Source organism: Hippocampus comes, unplaced genomic scaffold (genome assembly GCF_001891065.2).
Source record: "Hippocampus comes isolate QL1 unplaced genomic scaffold, H_comes_QL1_v1.1 scaffold159, whole genome shotgun sequence".
In the NCBI taxonomy this organism is placed as follows: Eukaryota; Metazoa; Chordata; class Actinopteri; order Syngnathiformes; family Syngnathidae; genus Hippocampus; species Hippocampus comes.
The window spans coordinates 943,614-966,394 of NW_017805742.1; the positions used below are offsets into that span (position 1 = coordinate 943,614).

Consider the following 22,781-nt stretch of genomic DNA (forward strand, 5'->3'; position numbering starts at 1 on the left):
AACGTCAAAACAATAAAAGAGTCTCGTTGGACTTTTTTTTTTCTACGACAGGTTGATGTGCAACGTGAGCAGTGATTATGCACACTTGTAATATTTTCTATTTTCATAAGAGATTTAAGTGCTTTTTTTCTACATCTTTTTTTTTCTTCCTTGCATGGAGTGCAAGTGAGCGGGATGAGGGGAGGGGGGGGAAACAAATGTTTTCTTTTTCAGTACAGTATAGTATATTTGCATTTGGTACTCTCGGTAGTAAAAATGACATTTAAAAAAAGGATTAAAAAAAACACGCGATGACAGGCAAAACGTGTGGGTGTTTCGTAGGTTAATTTACGAGACTATGCCAAGTATTTAAAAGCTATTTTTAGAGTAACATAAAAGAAAAAAAACGTGGGAGAAGTCCTTCATTGTTTCCTTTCGACATGCCTTTGATCTTTGTATCTACATATAGCAGGAAAATCCATAGAGTCATGATGATTGTGCTACTGTTGTATGATACTGCAGTCCCATTCGCAAATAAACTCTTTGCATGAAACTGCCTCTTTTCTCATCAATCGGGCTTTGATGTGGGCGAACTGCTTTTCACAGGCCCAGAGCAGACCGTGCCAAAGAACACCAAAGTAAAATGGCGGGGATGTCATCACATAGCATCCAAAATCTTTTTTTTTTTAAACATCTTTATCTCCCCCCAATATTTTTTCTTGAAAATATCGAATTTTTAGAAAACTAAATATAAAAAGAAAGTTTTTTTTTCTGAAAAATATGCACATGCCTTCTTTTACATTTTTTCCGATTCTGTCCAAACTCGTCGCTCAGGGGAACAATTCCCTTCTTTTTTTTTTCTTTGTTGAAGCTTTTGTCCGCCACATTAGACCAATTAGCAGGTCTGAACTGTCCAGCCAGGTCCACTCAGATGACGGAGTCCCGCCGCGCCACACTCGAGTGCCATCACAGTGTTAGAGAAGTTGGCACATTTTGCTGGCGTGAATGAGTTGGTGGTGGCGGCCACGCTTGGAGTGCAGCCATCTTCTCTCTCCTCTCAAATGGCCCGTTAGGAAGTCGTCCATCAGGTTAAAGAAAAATCCAATGATGACTAGAATTAATTTCATACATTTAATTGGATCTCATTTCAATTTATTTCAATGTGAAGATGTGTTGGTTGTTTGAAGCTAGTAGTGCCTGTCAATAAAGGACAATGTAAGGATACTACAAGTTACATTTTTTATTTTGATGACGTTTAATATTTAATCGCTATGTCATTATACTGATACAGCCGTACAAGGTACTTTTTCCTATATATTTTGATTACTTAAAATATAAAAATATAACAAATAAAATATTTTTGATCGATAGATATAAACTAAGAGCATTAAGTAGTGTGAGTTCTTATCACCTTAAGATGGCGCCAAAGGACGAACAGGAAACTCCATAGCCAATTAATTCAGCGGACTCGATTTATTTATAGGGTCAACTAATAGCCTGCAGTTACGTTCAGAGTTCGCAAGCGCATTCACATGTTGCATTTTCATGCATCTTGAATTGCCTTCTGCTCGAATAATGTGCATGTTTACAATCACTGTGTGTGCCTTTAATGCCACGATTGACTCCCCTGTTGCAATCCTAACAATGTGCTTCAGATTTGGTTTAATCCCTCCTGTTAGGTTTATCCCCCCCCCCCCCCCCCCCCCCCCAGTGCGGTTTACAAGGAGGGTGGACCTGCCCCCGCTGGTGTCGGGACCCTCAGGCGGGCTCGCAGCTGATTGGACGGGGGTCCGACCGGGCTCCGCCCGGCTATTTATGGCAGACGCCTGTCCAGGCATGGGCCCATACATGGTGGGCCCCGAGGTTGGGTTACCCAGCACGCCGAGTGACCCTCCCCGCCGGCGGGTCACCTCTCACACTCGCTCCAGTCCCGGGTGAATATTACCACACCTTATGGAAGTGTGGAATATTTAGGGATTCATTTCTGCAGCTGTATCTGTGTTTGTTTGTTTTTTTGTGTCGTTTTGGATTTTGGGGGGTTTACCTGCTCACACCAGCAGCTTCCGCAGCACTTGAACGTGGGAGTAGTGAGCCCTGATCTCGGCCTGCAGGATACACGTGAGTCCAGTAACAGTCGGTCCTTCCTTCCTATGATGATATTTGTGGACAAAAGCGCCATCAGAAAGAATTAGAATGTAGCAGATGTAAACCCACGTCATGAATTTATGTTTTGCTCGACAATGGTTTCCAATGGTTTAGGACTTGATTCTTGAAAATAAAAATAAGACTTTACTTATTGAAACGATCTTTTTTTTTTCCATGAGAAAAAAACGTAACTTTATTCCAAATAAAAAGAGCGCCCCCTGCCAAAAAAAATAAAATAAAAAAAAAATAAATAAAATGCAACCTTATTTTTGAAAATAAATGTATTTCTTAAAAATAGGATATATTCCCCTCAAGAATGTACTTATTTCTTTCTTAAAATAAGCCTACCATTTTTTTCATAAAATGTCTTTTGTTTTTAAAACTTTACGACATTCTTTGCAAAAATGTGCAGTTCTTTCGAGAAACTGTCTAAGCTTAAAATTATATATTTATTGTTTATTTTATATACTTAAAAATAATACGTATATATTTCAAATACAACCTTTTTTCAAAAGAATGCCAATTTTTTTTTTTTTTTATAAATCCAGCTCGCTTTTGTTGAAAATATCTTATTTTGTCCTCAAAAAGAGACAACTAAATTCTGGAAATGACTCTGTATGACCTCAAGTTTAATGCTTGTATTTGAATAAGTTGTCATTATCATCATCATCATCATCATGACATCATGACATGCGGATGTCACACGTGGTTCCCACACAGCTGTTGGCAAGCTGCCTTGTGCGACAAACCGTGTTGTTTGTGGTGCAAGTTGCGTGTTGCGCGGCAGGCTGGACCACGCCAGCACCTGCTTGGCCCATCAGGACACACATGACCACATGGTTACACACACACACACACACACACACACACACACGCACACACACACACACACACACACACACACACACACACACACACACAGGGTATCAGTGTTTTAATATGGTCACCATAACTCTTAATCGTGAAACAGACAGAACAGAACAAATACAAAGCGCGTGAATGATAGGAGCAACACAAAGACCGGGGCATTTTGTAGGTATAACAAATGTGAATCGCATTTTTATGTAACTATAATAGCGTCCTCCTGAAACGCGCCACTATAAGGCAACACAGAACACATTTAAAGTTCATGTAAATATTGAATTCAGCATATAACTAAATCAAAAGTCGCCTGCCGCATATTGCGCATATGTTTTTTACTCATTTTGCCAGCTTATGGTTTGCACTGGGGGAAAAAAAAACCTTTAAATTACGAGCATGTGTTTTGCACTCAAACACATATTTTGTCCATATTTCAAATCACATTTTTGTAATAATAGCTGGTTAAGAAGTGCGTGGTTCTACGTGCCACCCCAGTAGCACTGATGAAAATGTGTGGCCCCCTTGATTATTTTAGTTGCCCATTATTTGCATTAGAATTGAGAATATTTTGTTCATTGGAAAATTTACTCCTCTAAGTTTGCACAATTTCATTATAGTAAATATTGTATTTTTATTTGATACGGTTCATTGTTTATTTGTTGTGTAGTATAAAATTTCATTTCTGTTTTGATGTCACGTTTTCAAAAAACGAAAAGATTTGAGCTGTTTATTTGTTGTGTAGTAAAAAATTTCATTTCAGTTTTGATTTCACGTTTTGATAAAACGAAAAGATTTGAGCTGTTATTTACAAAGTACAAAGTATGCAAAACTTTTTTTTTTTTTTTTGCCCTGAGCTAGGACTCTAAGGCCCATTGGACGCTAGGCAGCACATCTGGCCTCCACCATGATGGTGGTGTTGATGATGATGATGATGATGATGATGATGATGATGTAAGTGAGGAAGAGGAGAATTAGGTAACTACGCTTAGATACCTGATACTTTACCTTGAGATATAACATGTCACTCCATAGATCATCGCACGTAAAGACTTATCATAACAATATGATTTGCGCAATCCCACATAACAGGCACAACCACAGACGAACATTCAAAAAGCGTATAAAAAGTAAGGTAGGGAGCTTGGGATGGGGGGTGAGGTGGGTGACACAAGGCTGGCTGCCGTCTTGTAAACACAAGCCTCTGCTGGTGGACAGGATGACCTCCTTGCAGCAGCCACTCACAACACATGTTGCCTTATTAGGGGACAGCCGCCTGGGACAAGTGTGCGTGCGTGTGTGTCCGTATGTCTGCTTGTTTGAAAGGGTGAGAAAAAACATCAGTGTGATTTGACACCCGGCTACTTTTTGTACTTCAACTCACACACAATATACATGAAAGTTTTGCGTACATGCAAAATACAGTATACTGTACATACAAAAATTTGGGGGGGGGGGGGTTCAGACGTACTCTATTTAAATACTGAAAATAATCGAGCTAATGTTTATTATTAATATTACTATTATGAGGGTGGCACGGTTAGCACGTCTGCCCCGCAGTACAGAGAGGTCCACGGTTTGATTCCAGGCTCTGACCTTCCTGTGTGGAGTTTGCATGTTCTCCCCATGTCTGCGTCGGTTTTCTCTGGGCACTCTGATTTCCTCCCACATTCCAAAAACATGCACCAGCACACCTGTGACCCTTCTGAAGATAAGCGGATCAGATCAGATAATGGATGGATGGTTTTGCTGAACATTTTCAACAAAACGTTGATTTTTTTTTCATGACTGCTACTACTACTACTACTACTACTAGTACTATGAATAATAATAATGATATTAATCATAACAATAATAGTATATTTGGATACCTCTATCAATAACATCAATAATTATTTTCATAAAAAGCTGAATAATTGTCATTTTTCAGACCTCCGACACATTAAAATACAACACTTGAAATCAGAAAAATAAAGAGTAATGAGTTATAGCAACTAGCAAAAAGTCAGTGAAAGCCTAGAAGTAAACACCTCTTCTCACACAATCCTAGACGGGATTACAGCACAAATGTGTTAGCTTGCTAATGCTAATTGACACGCATGAAGCTTCACCTTCAGTCGGTGGCCCGGGAAGCACCATACACACGACCCGAATATCCCCGCCTTTGCTGGCACATAGCGTCCAATCCCCTGTCCTGTTGTTTTGATCATCGCGGCTAATTTCTGACTGTAATCTGATTAGGCCGCTGAGCAGCTTTGGCGTCCCGCTGCGCTGTCGTTCTCCGACTCGGGTGACATTGTGAACAGGCTGCGTGGTGTCATTGCCGGGTGGTGGTGGTGGCGGTGGTGCTTCCACCGCTTGAGTGCCAGTTTGCGACCGCTCTTCTCCTGCTGCGCGTTATCCACGGTGCTAAACATGTTCCGAAACCCTTGGATATCTGGTTACCATGTCAACAATGTCCAGTACTGCGGCTCAGGTAAGGCCTGTTGGCAGAGATGGGGACTTTACCCATATTTGCGTCCTCCGTCCGCGACCTGGGTACCCTTCCGTCATCGTTCCTCATACAACATTTACTTTACATACACAAAGACAAAGTACCCCGACACCGCAGCCGTATTGGATGTGGCAAAGTGAAGTAAATTGTCAATATGCTTTCCCCTTGGAGATGTATCATCAAGCAAAATATTCCATCCATCCATTTTCTAATCTTCTTATCCTCACAAGGGTTTGGGTGTGCTGGAGCGTATCCCAGCTGTCTTCGGGCAGTAGGTGAGGTACACCTTGAATGGTTGCCAGCCAATCGCAGGGCACACTTCGATGAACTCACACAATTTAGAGTAAACAATTAACGTAAGGTATATGTTTTTGTAATGTGGGAGGAAATTGGAGTACCCAGAGAAAAACCACGCAGGCATGGAGAGAACATGCAAACTCCACACGGGAGGGCCGAAGCCGGAATCGAACGCTGCACCTGTGCATTGTGAGGCCGATGTGCTAACCAGTCGACTGTGACCCAATGGTTTCCAATTTTGACCTGCATTAATCTTGCAAGTCGGGCCACACAAGTCAGAACTCACTGATTGTATTTTTCCTCCCCGCAAGACTACTTTTCTGCATCGAATATTAATAGAAAACCTAAGTCGTCACTGGCTAAGTTTTTTTCTGGCCCCAGCAACTCTGAGCCTCTTAGCCCGGTTGGCAGCATGCGGGTGTTTCCGAGGAAAACTGAACTGACTTGACGTGCACGGGGCTTTCCAAACGGGTCGCGTACACATTGCACAAGTCTTGAATACAAAAAGTATACACATGATCAGTTTTGACAGCCAGAGATCATATGATTCTTTTTTTTTTTTAATCTGCTTGTGTCCTGTTGAAGGTTCAGTGGGGCCAAAAAATAGACGGACATTTGTTCTATTGGTGTCTGGAGCGGTAACTGAATCTGTCTGCGACAAAAAAAGGAACCTACTTCACAACAGACTGCTGTGCTTGTTGTGAGAGTTGCTGTGAACTGCATGGAGAGCGACTGACATGATCATCAACCCCCCCCCCCCCAAAAAACCAAAAAAACAAACATAGAGCATTATTCTCAAAAAGCAATTGTTTCTTATGACTTCTGTCTTATAATCAATGCGCTAAATCCTTACTAAGCAAGCGCACCAACTGTTATTTGATCCTCCATCTTGACAGTTTGCGTCATGTCACGTTGCAACGTGACCCGCGAGGAATGTCAACTTGCACCCATTTGATTGACACCCATGTCATTGTCAACATGGTTTTCATCTTCAAAAGGGAAACATACTTGTTAATGACAAAAATCTATAAATGTTTGATTTAAACGTTGCGTTGTGTCGATATTTCAAACCAAGAGGTGCTGGCAATCTACTAATTTTAATAGTTTAGTTCATCTAGAATGCGAACGTAACACAGACATTAAAATTGATTTTGGAAGTCTTCAAAAACACCATGTCTAGATTATTCTTTTTTTAAGACAAGTCATCAATCACGCTCTGCCCACACACAATGACAATCCGGCATCGCCTATCTGTCGAGCACAAAGGTTCAAATTTAATAAGACAAGTTTATCTTTGAACTGACCGCTGAAAAAGGCCAAAATGGACCTACGATGACAACATCAAACAAAAATGGCAGACTTCCTGTGTCTTTTCACATGTGGCTTCTTGAGATTTTATAGTGGGCCCATTCATGACAGACATTGCTCTAATGTTACATTTTGATAAGGGAAAATAGCTTTTCAAACATCCCACTGGGCACTAGCGACTCAATTTCAAATGCTAGCGCTGTTATGTGGTCACTGGTCTTGACTGAGACTTGTGTCCTAGCAGGATTTGGATCCGAAGCTGTGGGCAAACTTTGCTCCTCAACATCATTGCCAAACGAAGCCTTAAGGTAAGAAACATCAGCTGGGGCAAGGAAAGAAAGTAGGCCTCATGTAAGTAGAAAACATTTGTGTTTTGTTTTAACGTGTGAATGACATTTTTCAAGCTAACAACAGCAAAACGTCATTTTACTTCTAATACAAGTTCATGGTAAAAGTTTGGAGACTGTTGATTCAAATGACTATGCGGCCGACCACATAGCATAATGTTAGCATTTTAGTTAACAAGCTAAGAATCGCTGACCATTTTCTTCATACCGCATGCTTGGTCATCAAGACAAGAGATGCAGTATGTCAGCATAGACAGCTTTATGTTGTCATGCCGGTCAGCATTAAATGCTGCTGATGAACAGTAAATTCCCAGACACATATTAAAAAAATATCCATAGCATTCGAATCATGATTCCCCTAAGCCTCTTTTGCATCATGTTTATAATGACTCCTGCGGTTCTTTAAGTAAACACAGTGAAGAGGAAATGCAGTGTTGTGAAAAAGTATTTGCCCTCTTCCTGATTTCTGTGTTCTTTCTATATGTATCACCAATTTTAATATCAAAACAGACACAAACACAAAATGTAGTTTCTAAATGCCAATTTAATTTATTAAGGCACACACACAAAAAAAAAATCCAATCCTGCTTGACCATATTTTTCACTGTATAATATCAAAAAGATGCTAAAAGAGGCTTGTTGTTATTGTTGTTGTTTGTCTTTGTCCTTTTTAACATCACTGTATGTGTCCAAATTTGAAAATAGCTTTGTATGATCAAAATAGTTAACAAAAATATTGTGCCAGGCTGATAGAGAATGTCAAGGCTCAATGACCGCGTTCTTGAGTTGAATTGTGGCGGTGTGATACTTTCACCTCGCGTCACCCTTTAAGACAAGAGTCATTTACCATCAACTCCTTAATCTGCTGATTGTGCATTCATTTTTTTTCAAGTCAGTTTTCCTTCTTTTATTTGTATTCTCATTTTTTGACATTTAGTTTTCAGAGTGATTTCTCTTTGCACGACAAGGCCGCCCTGGTCAAGAGCATTTCAGATACAGATGCCAAACTGCTGGTGGTACTTCCCAAGGGTGCGCATTGGTTTCTTTGTTTGTTTGTTTGTTTTTTAGTGCTGTGCATTTTTTTTTAAACGGTACTATAACATTTAGTTTCAGAATTGAAGAAATACTTCGAGGGAGCTGTTCCAGCAGATTTCGAGATGAACAGGTATGGACTCCTTAAGCGGGGTATACATAAACTGGGAATTTAAACTGAAATTTTAAAAATGTGAAAGACCTCACTCATAACAAGAAAATAATCCGGGTGTACTCAAAATAACCAGCACACCACACCAAACATATAACCAAGTCTTGTCTTTGAAGCCAAATGTCTGTCATATTACCAAAAGTGATCCGGGAGAGAACGTGTATTGGCACAAGACGAAGAATCGTAGTAGAAAAAAAACTGTGGCCTTGTTATTTTTATTGCGGCGAATGACTGGTGAGACATGTTGCACAAGCACTCAACACAACCAGTTGCTCTTCTAGTTGTGCTGAGCAAAAAGTCGTTCAGTATCAATTCACAATCTTCCTTTGGTTCATCCCAGTGCAGTTCAGATCACCAACATCAGGATTTGCTATAAATATTGGAACAAGTTAAACATTTGTTGATTGTTGACCTGATTAATAAGATATTTCTTACAGACGTGACTATATGGCATTTGTTACTAGTTACTTAGTGTACAGTATTTGGAAGTAAAAGAAAATGCTCAAATTCAGCATGACTCTTTGCCTATGATTTCAGGAAGGAGAGGATGGCCCGCCGTCTGGAAGGGATTGAAAGTGACGCTCCGCCAGTCCTGCTGCCTGGCGGTTTGGTTGCTAACAGAATGCTGGAAGAGGACCCACATCGGTACACGAGGGCCTCGGACCCCTGCGATCCTTGTGTGATGAGTGAGTTGACACAGGACCTTGCTGTACTCTGTTAACTGAAATATCCGAAAGATTTGCTTATTCTCGACCGCAGTGAGGCGCCTCAGTCGAGAGGAGCTGGACGCACCCCAGAAGCCTGTGACATCTCCACAGTGCCAGTCCAGAGCTGGAGTCAGCCGCACTGAGGCAATGTTGGTGTATGTCGACCCTGTGACGTTATCTACCTCGTCGACACCAGCGTCCACACCCTCAGACGCAGCCGATCTGAGATCCAAGGCCGAGCGCATCGCCCGCTACAAAGCCGAGAGACGGAAGCAGCTCTCAGAGCGGTACGGCATCCTTCTCGACCAGGAAGCGGACATTGATTATGCATCTCGCTACCGTGTGCGACTCGACCAAGATTCCGCTGCCGACAGACACTCAGCTGGAAGACGAGATAGACCAGAAACAGAACCAACAGAAGATGAAACTGGTGGCCCGTACCGCTCTGGTGTGGGCAGAGTTTACATGAGGACTCACCCAGACCTTGCATCCGCAATTCCACCAGGCCCAATCAGCACAAACCAAGCTTCAGCCCCTACGCAAGATAGCAGATTCTTAGAACAGGAAAGAGCCATGAACATCGAAAACTACCGGAGAGGCGGCGCTGAAGAATGCACATCTGGAATCAGGGCCCAGGAGCACCATGTGCCTCTGCCCCAACATCATCATAATCAGCAACAGCAGCAGCAGCAGCAAAATCCCACTCACCACCACCACATAGATGCAACACATAAAGAGCAGAGTCCCAATTCCAGCAGGGAGTCCAGCGTCACAGCGGTGCCCGGGTCTCCTCGCACTGCCCGCCGGGCCTCACTGCCATCAACCCGCTACGGTATCTCACCTGGGGATTTGTTCATTGAGCAGCAGGCACAAAGCATTCTCAACAGGCAGGGGTGAGTTCATAAAAAGTTGCCTTGATTTTGTTCTGGTCTCAAGGCCGAGGGCTCTTTCCGCGTGCTTGGGGTTTTGATGAACCGAGTAAAAACCACATGTCTCAAACATGGTTTTCAAAACCTTTTATTGAAGAACTGAAATAATGATCTCAGCTTTCTCACAAATCTACTTTCTCGGTATGAAAGCTGAGACTATTTAGTTGATTAACTGTGCATTCTATCATCTCGTGGAAGAGCATTTAATTGTTTTGCCTGTCATTTAACGTCACGGGCGTCGATATAGGTGATCATAGATTATTTGTACCAAATAAATGATCTTTTTTTTGACCAATTAAATGAAATTAGATAATGTCCCGCTACACACCTGTTGATCTCTGCTGACACACTAATGTGCAGGGGTTGGGAATCATTGATTTCGACAGTTAGATGCATCACTAAACCCTATGTCTGTAATAAATAGTTTCAGCCAGCTTTCAATGCCGAAGTAAGCCTCGCTGCCAAAGTGTTGCCTCTGTAACCCTCTGATTCTGACCAGACTTTACCAGAAGACATAACTAGCTTGACCAAACAGTTGACGATCAAGACAAGAAGTATCGGTGACAGTTTGACATTGTCCGTAACCTTGCTGTCCTGTCAAAGAGCGACTGTACTCATAACACAGACACTCATCAGCTGGTCGTCAAGGTAGGAAGTAGCAAGGAATCATCTGAACATTAACTTTGACTGATTGTACCACACATAATCACTTTAGACGGTTTGAATCCAATGACTCGTTCCTAACAGTCCTTACCTTTATGGGTTTTTTTTTGCCATGGGTAGCGTCTGTGTCAAATTAATCCACCAATGGAGCGCTTGTGAGAACATTAAAAAAAAATCATTTTGCAGTTCACCTACCTTACACCAGGATTGAATTTCTTGACTGGCTAATTCCTTTGAGCGTGTTTTGTTTTTCATGCTTACTGACTCCCCTTGTACATTCCTTTGCCTAAGAATCAGAGGCAGTACACAGAGGCCTCCTGAGTGGAGAACAGACAGACATCACAGTACCAGACACCGAACTCAGGAGAACCCGCTTGCACACGGCCCGGAACCCGGACAGTATAGAACTATTCCTCAGCCTCGCCCCAGTCCAGGTCACTCTCATTCTACTCATGACTACCAACCTTCCATTGACTACCAAAACCTCCCCATGTCCACCGGCCAACTCCACAGTCCCCCAGAGATCGGGGGATCACGAAGGCGAGTGAGCGCTGACCAAATTCACGCAGCACACAAGGAGGCAAGGCTGGAGGCAAGGTTGGAGACCCAGCAAGCCTCCAAAGAAGAAGTCCACACGGAAGGTCTGTTGAAGAGCCGGAAAGCGGTGTTGCCATCCGAAATCCGTAAGCGAGAAAAGACGGCAGATGATCCTCACAGAGATCCAAACAAAAATGTGGAGAGTCATACGAACAGCCCGGAACAGATGATACTTAGTCAAGAATTTGAGGAAGCCTGTCATTCACCCAGAGAGCGAAGACGGGAAAGGAACACAGAGAAGATACGAGAACGAAGGAGGCATCGTTTCTCGGGTCATGAGACTCAAGAGGACAGAGTGTTAAGACTAGTGCACACGGAGAATGCCTCGGAAACGTTCAACCATCCAGAGTCACTCATGCTTCAGACAGAAATCAGAAGGGGTGCTGAGGAAGATCTTCCACAACAGTATCAGTACAACTCCTCAAGGAAGCCTCAGGAGTTCAAAGGAGAACACCAGACACGACAAGAAGCTCATCTGATGAGAGTGGAAGAGGCCCGGCGGTATGAAGTCTCAGAGCCTCAAAGGCAGCAAGAATTGCAGAGGAGCGACTCAGCTATTTATCTTCAGAAGGGTTCTTCTTTACCTCAGGCCAAGCACAGAAGCACAGAAGCAGGTGGAGGGCCCAAACCCAAAACACGAATCCGCTCTATGTCAGACATTGGTATCAGCGAGGATTCTGTCATGTACCGGAGGCAGAGGGCTACCGCCACCCGCGAGACCTCCTCCAGGCCTGTGCCTTTATCAGGGGCGGCTAATGGCGAGATGGGAACCTTGGACACTCGAGTATCAGTGGCCCAGCTGCGACACTCTTACCTGGAGAACGCCAACAGAAAGCCTGACTTGTACGTTCGCTGGCATGGGCTCTGTCGTGTTCGGTTGCATGACTAACTCGGCAATAGGATGCTACTCCAATCCATAACACATCAAACAAGAGCAGTTAAATGCAGACCTCCACCAAGGCTAACGTTTGGGATGCTGATAGGAGGCCCGAGGCCCCAGGCATAAACTCAACATGATTTGTGTCTGAACAGTAGACTGAACTTCAAATCAGGATCCAAACTTGGTTTCAGAATGGACCTTCTAACACTGCATTCACATGGACAAATAAACCAATTAACTTTTGCGGCAGAGGCAATGTGATGGTCATACTTTGAAACCCAAACATCAAATTCTAACCTTAGTTTGGAAGCTTAATTTGAAACCGTAACCATTCTTTGAAACCCTAACCCAGACGGGAAGCCCTAAATTCAAACACTAACCCATGTTTGAAGACTCAACCCAGGCTTGAAACACTAATCATGTGAAATTTTCTTACTGCATGCTAATTGTGGCTAACTGCTACACGCCATTGTTACATTTGCACCCTCAGCTGAACTTGCACTCTGCCTCATTCTTTGTCAATCAAAGCGAGAGTACCCATTTCTCAGCGATGGAAGTAGAGCTTGCAGCGAGTGGCATGGATCCCCGGGGGGACCGAGCTGCTCGGAGGCCCCGCCGCTACATCACACCGGGGGACGGCCGCATGTCTGAAAGGAGTCGGACTCAACCAATCACATCTGCGGAACGTTTGGAGACTGACAGGTGCGAGAAGGCAGTCCTCACAGAATACTCTGAGAAGTTAACATTCTGATTGGATGTTGAAAAGCTATCATGGTTTGTTTGTTTTTTTTTACACAGGTCCTATCTTAGTCCAGCACTGGTGCAAGATGTTGAAGGTGATTTCTAATCTGACCATTCATGTACATGCTGCAAACCCTAACCCTTGTTTGAAACCTTTGTAACTAGAATCTTGGCTTCCATGTGAAACATTAACCCTTATTCAAAATCTGAAACCTTGGTTGAAACCCTAACCCTGACTTCAAACCCTAAAGTTTTACGCTTCCGCTTCGTAGTGGATGAAGAAAAACTGGACGAGCGAGCCAAGAATCATGGTTTGTTTGTTTTTTTTTACACAGGTCCTATCTTAGTCCAGCACTGGTGCAAGATGTTGAAGGTGATTTCTAATCTGACCATTCATGTACATGCTGCAAACCCTAACCCTTGTTTGAAACCTTTGTAATCATAATCTTGGCTTCCATGTGAAACATTAACCCTTATTCAAAATCCGAAACCTTGGTTGAAACCCCAACCCTGACTTCAAACCCTAAAGTTTTACTCTTCCGCTTCATAGTGGATGAAGAAAAACTGGACGAGCGAGCCAAGATGAGTGTGGCGGCCAAGAGGTCCCTTTTCAGGGTAAATGACTTCCACTTGTCTGCACACATCTTCATGTCATGTTGCGTCCGCAAGTCAAAATTTTGTCTCTCTCGTCAGGAGTTGGAAAAGACTTTGGAGGGTGGTGTTCCCAAGCCTCGCTCTCGAAATGCTGCCGTGGAACGCCGTCTACGCAGGGTCCAGGATCGCTCGCACACTCAGCCCGTCACCGGCAAGGAAGTGGTCGACGCTTGCAGGTACAAACACATCCATCCACATTTGGGCACTATGTAGAACCTTTATTTTTCAAAGTTTAAAAGCTCTTTTTTTCAATTCGACATCTAACCTGAAAAAATATATGCGGATACTGTCTGTTTTTCTTTTCTGTTGTTTTCAGATAATTTAGCATTTTTACTGTTCTGTGCCCAGTCATTTTTTTCCCTTCTCAGAACACAATATATATGCAAGTTAATAAAAGAAGGTGATTGAAAAATTCACTTTTACATTTCAGAGTATGTACCTTTTTACTTTTAATGAATGTTTTGAATCTGCACGTCTATCTCTGCCAGCCTTAAGTACAGAGTGTGTTGATTTTGCATCAGCTGTTGTTTTCTTAATTTGAGTTTTTTTTTTTTTTTAACCCCCTCTTCTAAGTGAACCTTCCACATCATCACACACTGTGGGAAGCCACACCAGCCCCAGCGCCAGCACCGCCAGTTCAGCTGTTGTCAGCGCCACTGTGACGACCACCAGGTAACACAATACAACGAGAATGATCCAATGAAAATGCAAGAAAACAGGCGGCTACATCCCATTATTCATTACAGTACTAAAAAAAAACATGGCCTCATCAACGATAATAATAAAAATACTTTTATTGAGTTGATATTTTTTGAAATGAGGAAGACTGCACACAGATGTCACTCCGTTGTCCCTTGGTGGTGACTATGCTGATATGCTGTCCCAACACATGAGCGCCTTGCTGCACCTTATAGGGGAAAGAAGCTGCTGTTTACACAGTAACTCACCAATGATGATCCCCAGCATTCCCGCTTCCTGCGTTCTTTGCATTCTTACAAGGTTCAGATGTCAGAAGTTGGGCACCATAAACAAACAAACAAACAAACACGAATCTTTCACGACCCATTTCACACACTTCTTAACAAGTGATTTGCAGTGCAACTTTATACGACGTAAATCCTGGGCAACTGGATGATGTCCACTAGGACACTCGGTTCTTGGTATTCCGGTATTTGTATTTGAAACCCTAACCTATTTTGTTAGTGTAACCCAGGCTTGAGACCGCCTTCAAAAATTACTAGAATGTACGTTGACAACCTTTAAAAACATCAACAGAAGATTTAAAAAAAAAGTTTGATGTATTTTTCAGTAAATTAATTATGAAGAATATAAAGTTTCTTTAAAAAAATTGATTCCATTTGTGTGTATCTTAACGGCTACATTTAAGTTTCACAATGTTTACTTTGAACTCTGGTCTCCACTAACTGTCCCAAGTCTACAGATCTCAGAGCCTACAGGGTTTATGTTAAATCCGATTTTTTTTTTGACGTATTCAGGACCATTTAATGATTTGTAGAAAAGTCTCAGAATTTTGAAAATCTATTCTACAGCTAATTGGGAGTAAGTGTAAAGCCTTCAGGCCTGCAGTATTATGTTCTGATCTCTTTGTTGTGGTCAGAACCCGAGCTGCAATATTTTGAATGAGCTGCCGCTGTTTGATTTTTTTAGGAATTGTGCTTTTGTTTTTGTGTGAAGCACATTGAGTTACCTCGTGTATGAAATGTGCAATATAAATACATTTGCCTGGCCTTAACACTTGGACCCTGTCCTCAGAATCCAAGCAGCTCCAGCCCCCCAGGAGACGGTCCAGGTGACCCAAGAGGACGAGATCCCTGAAGTGGAGGGAGACCACCTATCCACGCTCAGCTTGGCCGAGAAGATGGCCCTCTTCAACCGGCTCGCCCATCCGGCGGACGATGTGTCGCCGAAGAGTGACACCGCCCGCCAGCGTCGCACTCTTGCCCGCTTTCAGACGCAGCCCATTACCCAGAGCGAAGTGGAATGGGTACATTCTCTCTACATTAAATACACTATTCGCAAAAAGTTAAGGATACTGGAAATTCTTGAATGAAGTAAAATTCATTTCACCTGTCAAGATTACAATGCATTTAAATTTTTTCTTTTAAATACAGATTATAATGTCAAATTATTCCATGAATAAGATGGTGTCCTCACAGGTGACTGAGCCTCCAGTTGGCTCCTCAGTCGACATTATTGAGTCAAGCAGGAAGAACACACATTTTCCTCTTGACTTTTTCACTTCTTGTGGGTCCCTATCATTTTATCCAAACTCCACTTTTCATATATTTTCGGTGTCTCAAAACTTTGTTCCGTTTTTTTACTTCATGCAGGTTTCCCAATATTCTTTTGACCTAACACAAAAAATTACATCATACATTTGCCTTTATACTTTTGTCCAAACTCTACTTTTTGTTGCCTGCCCCTGTCCCAATACTTTTGACACTTCACTTTTTAGTTCTTGTAGGTGTCCCAATACTTTTGTCCAAACAGCATCCCTTCACTTATTGTCGGTGTCACAATACTTTTGTTCAAACTCCACTTTTTACTCCTTGTATGTTTTCCAATTATTTTTTCAAACTTCCATGTTATTACTTCTTGCAGGTGTTCCAATACTTTTGGTCATATATATGAGTTATGATTTTTTTTTTTCTTCCCTATAGTTAAAACAGGGCAGTCAAGTCAAACTAGAGCCCCTCCCCGCCTCCGTTGTCCGCTCTGTGGCAGCTGCCCCCTCTCATGCCTCCATTACCATGGTAACCGTGACGCCCGCATGCAGCAGCAGCAACATCGCCCACGAGGGGGGCACTATCACCCAACAACAGACCCCTACCACGACTGCAGACTACCAGGAGAGGGCATCGCGGTACTTCTCAATTACCCAAAGCAAGGGGGACCCAGGCCACCCCAAGCTCCGCCCCAATAGCTCTGAACAACAACTGGGGGGACTCCCTTCTCCCGCCCCTTCTTCCGGCACTCTTCGCCGGCATCAGGCGGAGGCGGAGGAGCACGACAAGGAGGAGGCGCATCCCAGCCGTAGAGCCTTCGGCGATACCCAGGAGAAGAACGCAGAGGGGGGAAGAGGACAAGAAGGAAGAAGCCACCACCTGGGAGAAGAGGCAGCAGGAGATGGTGGCAGCGTCAGCCAAGAAAGACTCTCAGGTAGGAGACTAGTTTGGTGACTGAACAAAAGGGAAGCCGAGAAAGGGCGGTGGACCCTCCTCATTACCCTCATTGTGCTCCCACACATCATTGCTCGCTGAGCTTGCCTCAGCAAGGTGGGGGGTAAAGGAGCCGGAGGGACAGTTGTATTTATTTGGGACGCATCTCATTAATATTCGGCTGTACCGCGTGGATCCCTTTGTCCCCAAAGAGATGGAGCTAGCAACACGTTTCATCCTTAAGGCGGCCAGTTGCGGTCAGTCGGATTACACCAACTGGTTATGCAAGGACACAATAGAGATGTAAAACCCGAGTTATCTCGGCTTTGTTTTACAAATCGAATACCATTAGAAGGGGAATCAGTCACACTTGAATAGGTTTTACTGGATCAGACTAACCTCCACCAAGGAAGATCAGCACCATAACAGATGAAATTTTAGCTTTGAGAAATCACGCATCAATTAACTGTCACTGATGGTGTAGCAACGTGTCAGCCAGTTCTTTGTATGTGTCATGCCATTTACGAGCCAATAGTCCAGGATATCCCATCCTTTTAGTGTTCGGAGTTAGGGTTCGACCCAAGCACTAAACAACGTGACATGACCAAACATAACTTCATCCCTACTGACCGCCAGAGGCAGTGCTGAATGTTCCCATCACGCATGTGCAGTCCGATTTCTGTATACAAAATAGTCATCTGTGACCCTTGGATGACCCTGGACGGGTGTAAATTACGGTGTCACCAAAGGTTTGTTTCCTACGGAATCTCACTTTACATGAAAATTCCAAGTGGCAGAACACTGTGGCAGTCATTCGGGGTTTGTAAGAACCCCACTGCCAAGCCATATCGGCACAGTTAATACAGTTTATACGCTATATTGTGTTTTACAATAATACTTAACTATATTCATAATTTACTGGCTGAAAAGTGATACATGACGAGTCTCTGCACAAGTGCAGTTAATGATTGATCATTGGCAGTAGTTTCTCAAGTATCGACACATTTTGTATTTCTTGCGTGTCTTTTTTTTCCAATTATAATACAGCTACAGCAGCCGGGGATTTAATAGTTAGGGTTACGCATTAGGGTTAGGGTTCATAATTTGGGTTTTGTTTAAGGGTTTGGGCTTTGGGTTAGCTAGCCTTCTTCCCAGAAGCAGCCTAGCAGCACCTAGGAGTCTTTGGGTTCTGGGGAAGAGGGATAAAAACTCATGTCATAGTTTTCGAGTTTGGTATCAGGGGTAGAGTTAGGCATTTGGTGTGGTATTACAACTAAAGCCACATATTTTATGTATTAATCTTTCAGATCTGCGGGATTGCACAGTGTCACCGAGACCTTTGATAAGCACAGTGTCTTCCACGACATTTCAAGTCTCAAGCGCCCAGCAGACCCATCCTGTCATTCAGCCTCCCCCGACTCCACCCAAATCCTTCCTGCCGCAAACCCACGCAGAGCCACCGAAGCCCCACTTATACGTACAGCCATCCCAATCCCCTCCGACGTATCCAAAACCATTCACTCAGCCCCAGCAGAGCCAGGCCAAAATTCAGGAACTCCTCTCCAAGCCTTACCTTCAACCGGACTCTCAGCCCCTACCCAAACTCCAAGTGCCTCCGCCAACGCCGCCAAAACCACAGGGTTTCCCCCACCCGCTGGTCAAGTCTCAGTCGTTGCCGCTGGAGCACAGCCACAGCGACGACTACAGCAGGCTTAGTGGCCAGTCGGTTAATCGACTGTCCCCAACGGGTTCCGCGGACCGGCTGCCTTACGGCATGTCCAGCAAACAAATGTCCATCAAGGAGAGGTGAGTATCCAGATGACGTAGGTCAAAATACATCGATTGTCGTCAAAAGGACGAAACGCTATAGCGACCACTAACGCGACAAAAAACAAAGAAAAATATTAGAGGCATCAGGGATTCGAGTAAAGGCGTGTGGAGTTAGATTTATTGCATATTGTTTCAAAAAATGGCATTCCTGGGTTGTGTTAGGATTTGACAGGTTAGGATTAAGCGTAAGGTAGAAGGCTCGAGTGTTATTTTTAGGTGTTAAGGTTACGGTTTGGTTTAAAATGTATTTAGTGTTAGGCTGAATTTCCGATGTTGCTGTCTGTGACCGTTCAAGAAACAGTTGAAAATGACTGAATCAGACACTTGAGCTCCATTAGATTTTATGCATCCACAAACTCACTCAGGAGATGTGATGACACACTTTCTCTTCTATCAGCTTTCCTCGTTCAGTCGTGCTTGATGTGACCTGAATTATCACCCTTGAGTGATTGCTATTTTCATGAACTACACGAGTAGTAGTAGTAGAAATACCGTGGATATAAAAAGTCTACGCACCCATATTCAAATGCCAATTTTTTTTTTTTTTTATTAAAAAAAATACACCAAGATAAATAATTTCAAAGCCGGGAAAGGCTGCAAGAACATCTGAACTTTATTTGGGGCGATTCACGGGCACATCATACTCAAGTGCTAAGTTCACACAAAGTTTCAATGAAGTCAAAGTTGTTTTTACTACCAGTTACGTCTTGTGATTCATCAAGAGTTACGGTAATGTTCCTTTTATGCAGTAGCACTTCCTGAGATTTTGGTTCTATCAGCTGTTGGTGCGATCACCCTCTGCCGGTTTGGAGTGCATCCTGAATGTGCTCAATGGATTGTGGTTTGGCATATGGTCGCCCCCTGATGGTCTGGAGGCCAATTGATTGACACTTGTCTATGTTTTTCTTACACATACATTGTTTTTGACACAGGCATTTGACGTAACAATGACCATCATCTACCATCATAGTCTCTTTTTTTTTTTTTTTTTTTTACGTCCCAAAAGCCAAACATTTGAACAATGAGTGTGTAGACTTATCCACAGAATTTTCATGGAGGGCGAGTGAGAATAAACACGGCCCTGATGGAAGCGTAACGTAATGGCTTTTGATGTTTTTGAGGCACCACCCTTGACAGGTAATGATTCAAAAGTATTTGTGCATTTGCGTCAGAGTGGCCCTGCTGAAGAAGAGCGGCGAGGAGGACTGGAGGAACCGGATCAACAAAAAACAGGAAGTGGCAAATGTGGCATCCACCGAGGCGCCCCGGCAACAAGAGGCTGAGCCAACGCATCAGAAGGTGTGACGTCAACACGCCGCGACAACACACATCTCCCATCACGCACTTGCCACATGCATTTCATGTTGTCTGCCATTTTGAATTGGTCACATGATAAACCCAATGGACAAGACCACCCTCTCCAAATATCGCCCCCTCTCTTACCATCCCTTGTGTCCTCCCTGAACCCCCACCCTCACCCCCCCCTCCCATCAGGAGGAAGAGATGGTCATCCATGACCACTCGGGAGGGTGCGTGTCAGATCAGCTTTGGGTAAGGCCCTCATTTCAGCCGATCACCTTCAAAGGGGCGGCCGTGTCATTCAGTCACGTTTGCAGCTTGATTGCACCTCCTTTGCTTGCTGTTCGGAGCACTGGCATGACTTTTTTGGGAATAGAGGCCAATACAATTTTGAAAACTCAAGGAGCAGGGCCGCTCCTTGTTGCTGTACTATGCTATAGTAATAATTTATTGCACTGAATTGCAACTATGTTACGTGGATTGTTGCTTGAGTTCTCTAAGATCCAACAACTATGAGACAGTGAAGGTGAATGAGTGTCATTTGTAATTGGGTCAAAGAGTCAGTGGGTGGCACTTTGCGGCATGAAGGGTTGAGCAAAATATCAATTGTATGTTTTTTTTTTTTTAGTGGGGGTGGTGGGGGTGGCTTTGTGTAATTTGAGGACCCATAACAGTGTCAAGACCCGATACACGAAAAGACTCCAGAAGATTTCTACTTTCCAATTAGCTTAGGCATGAAACTTCTCACATTTCTGACGTACGTGCTCGTGCATTCTTTCCCTTCCTCCTTCCTCTTCCCTTTCACTCATCCTTCCACCTCTCCATCCTCAGGAACCTGTCTTCTCCTCCACTTTCTCTCCTCCTTTCTCCCTTGGACAAAAGTGTCAGTACATTGAGCATCACGCTCAGGTAAGCAGGGTGGCGGCTTTGATTTGCCTCGCTTGGTATCCAACCTTTTTTTCAAATTATTTATTTATTTTGGTGGAGTTGAGATCCTGGAGAAACGATTTTTTTTTTGTTGTCATGCTTGAGTGAATCAGATTTTCCGCTTGGTTCGATGCCGTTCCTGTGATTGTTCTTAACAGGGGAGGTGACATACTTGTTTAGGGATTAGAGTTAACCAAATCCCACCAAAGCTAAATGTGAGCCTCGCAGACGTCGACAAACGTTATCCTATGTTTTCAGGCTCAGCCGGCCAGAAAGGAGGACAAGGGAGCCCAGATGACCATTGAGGAGAGGAAACAGATGATCTCAATGCGAGAGGATGCCTGGAAGAGCAAGGGCAAGGGTGCGGCCAACGATTCCGGCCAGTACACGGTGGCAGCGCGCATGGTGAAGAAAGGTCCGCAGAAAATTAGGTTTTGCTTTGGAGAATTTGTGAAGCGGAATGTATCCCACTTACATGGGTTATATTTTGCCCACCCCATTCTATGCTGAAAAACAATATGCTTTTCATCACGTTGTTTGGATGAGGGCCGACCTGGTCAAATGTTTTTAAAAACAATGTGCTTTTCATCATATTGTTTGGATGAGGGCCGACCTGGTCAAATGTTTTTTGGTTTTTTGTTTTTGGGCAGGCCTGGCTGCCTCCTCCTCGGTCATGGGGCCGATCCTTTCCCCCGTCTCCACCAAGCTCAAGGGCAGCGGCACCACACTGGTGAAACCTCAGGAGGGTGCGTTTGAATGTTGTCACACATCATATTCACTAAAGAGCATTTGTGTTCGGTTAGATGACTTTAATTGGCATCTGGTCATTCTATGTAGGCATTGAAGCCAGAGCAGACATGGAGTCAGATAAAAAGCTGGACAAGTTGGAGACCTTCTTGGGACGCCTCAACAGCAAAGGTACATTTTTTTTTTGTTTGGCAGCGGTCATTTTTAGCTGTCCATAATATTCCGGCTTCTCGTGTCCATAGTGTCCGAACTGCAGGAGAGCACTCTGACAGTCACAGAGAAGGCGGTTAAGGAAGTGATGAAGCTGGACGACGAGATCTTCTCTAACTTCTACCGCCGCGTGGCTGAATTGCCAAACATACCCTCGCGTATCGAGCTCGGCGAGGACTTCGACGCCATTTTCGGCTCACAGCAGGGCTCTGGCAGGCTGACGTCGGCTATGGTGCAGCACAAGCGCTCTGTGCGTCCATCCAGGAACGTGCAGGCCTCCCGCAATCCCGTCAAGATGCTGGCCGCCCGCCAGGACATACGACACGAGTACACCGAGCAGAGGCTCAATGTGGCTCAGCTGGAAAGTAAGAGGATGTCCTCCGACAAGAGTGAGTGCATGGAAGACACACTCCTGACATTACAACATTATTATCTTTTAACTTCTCAAATTACTACTAGTTAGTTTGTCAATCTGAGTCAGTCAGTTACTTACTAAAGTGGTTTAGTTAAATTAGATTATCTGAGATATGAAATTAGATTTGACCTTAGATAAAAACAAAAAAAAAAAACAAAAAAAAACCCGCTGTTTGTCATTCTGCTTGAAAGTGGTCCTCCTCTATGTTGCAGCGATTAAAAGATCAGAATATTCCGATGCAGCTCTGGCAGGTTTGTCCAGTAAGGAGAACTACAGCACTGTGAGTTTGCGCAGCGTCAACGTAGCGGACACGCCCACATCTAACAACAGCGCTGTCCCGTACAAAAACCTCATGCTTCTACACATCAAAG

At 43.7% G+C, this 22,781-nt stretch overlaps 1 protein-coding gene across 9 annotated transcripts in view; it reads left to right on the forward strand.

Moving 5' to 3' along the window:
- The first annotated feature begins 1,781 nt into the window (after window positions 1-1,781).
- Window positions 1,782-22,781, forward strand: part of svilb (supervillin b) — a 29,429-nt gene continuing 8,429 nt past the window's right edge. The window contains exons 1-24 of one of the 9 annotated variants that reach the window (XM_019883721.1): window positions 1,782-1,913; window positions 2,040-2,097; window positions 7,326-7,432; window positions 8,366-8,457; window positions 8,536-8,593; window positions 9,170-9,317; window positions 9,388-10,232; window positions 11,223-12,371; window positions 12,937-13,110; window positions 13,207-13,244; window positions 13,700-13,764; window positions 13,843-13,979; window positions 14,377-14,475; window positions 15,577-15,808; window positions 16,485-16,983; window positions 18,290-18,788; window positions 19,985-20,111; window positions 20,307-20,363; window positions 20,943-21,020; window positions 21,297-21,453; window positions 21,689-21,784; window positions 21,876-21,956; window positions 22,028-22,384; window positions 22,623-22,781. In XM_019883721.1, coding sequence (XP_019739280.1) covers window positions 8,586-8,593; window positions 9,170-9,317; window positions 9,388-10,232; window positions 11,223-12,371; window positions 12,937-13,110; window positions 13,207-13,244; window positions 13,700-13,764; window positions 13,843-13,979; window positions 14,377-14,475; window positions 15,577-15,808; window positions 16,485-16,983; window positions 18,290-18,788; window positions 19,985-20,111; window positions 20,307-20,363; window positions 20,943-21,020; window positions 21,297-21,453; window positions 21,689-21,784; window positions 21,876-21,956; window positions 22,028-22,384; window positions 22,623-22,781 — 5,005 coding nt within the window. In that variant the 5' untranslated portion in view covers window positions 1,782-1,913; window positions 2,040-2,097; window positions 7,326-7,432; window positions 8,366-8,457; window positions 8,536-8,585. Of the gene's footprint in view, window positions 1,914-2,036; window positions 2,098-4,889; window positions 5,459-7,325; window positions 7,433-8,365; window positions 8,458-8,535; window positions 8,594-9,169; window positions 9,319-9,387; window positions 10,233-11,222; window positions 12,372-12,936; window positions 13,111-13,206; window positions 13,245-13,699; window positions 13,765-13,842; window positions 13,980-14,376; window positions 14,476-15,576; window positions 15,809-16,484; window positions 16,984-18,289; window positions 18,789-19,984; window positions 20,112-20,306; window positions 20,364-20,942; window positions 21,021-21,296; window positions 21,454-21,688; window positions 21,785-21,875; window positions 21,957-22,027; window positions 22,385-22,622 lie in introns of those variants that run through there. The other 8 variants (XM_019883722.1, XM_019883718.1, XM_019883717.1 and 5 more) reach the window with 8 other exon arrangements.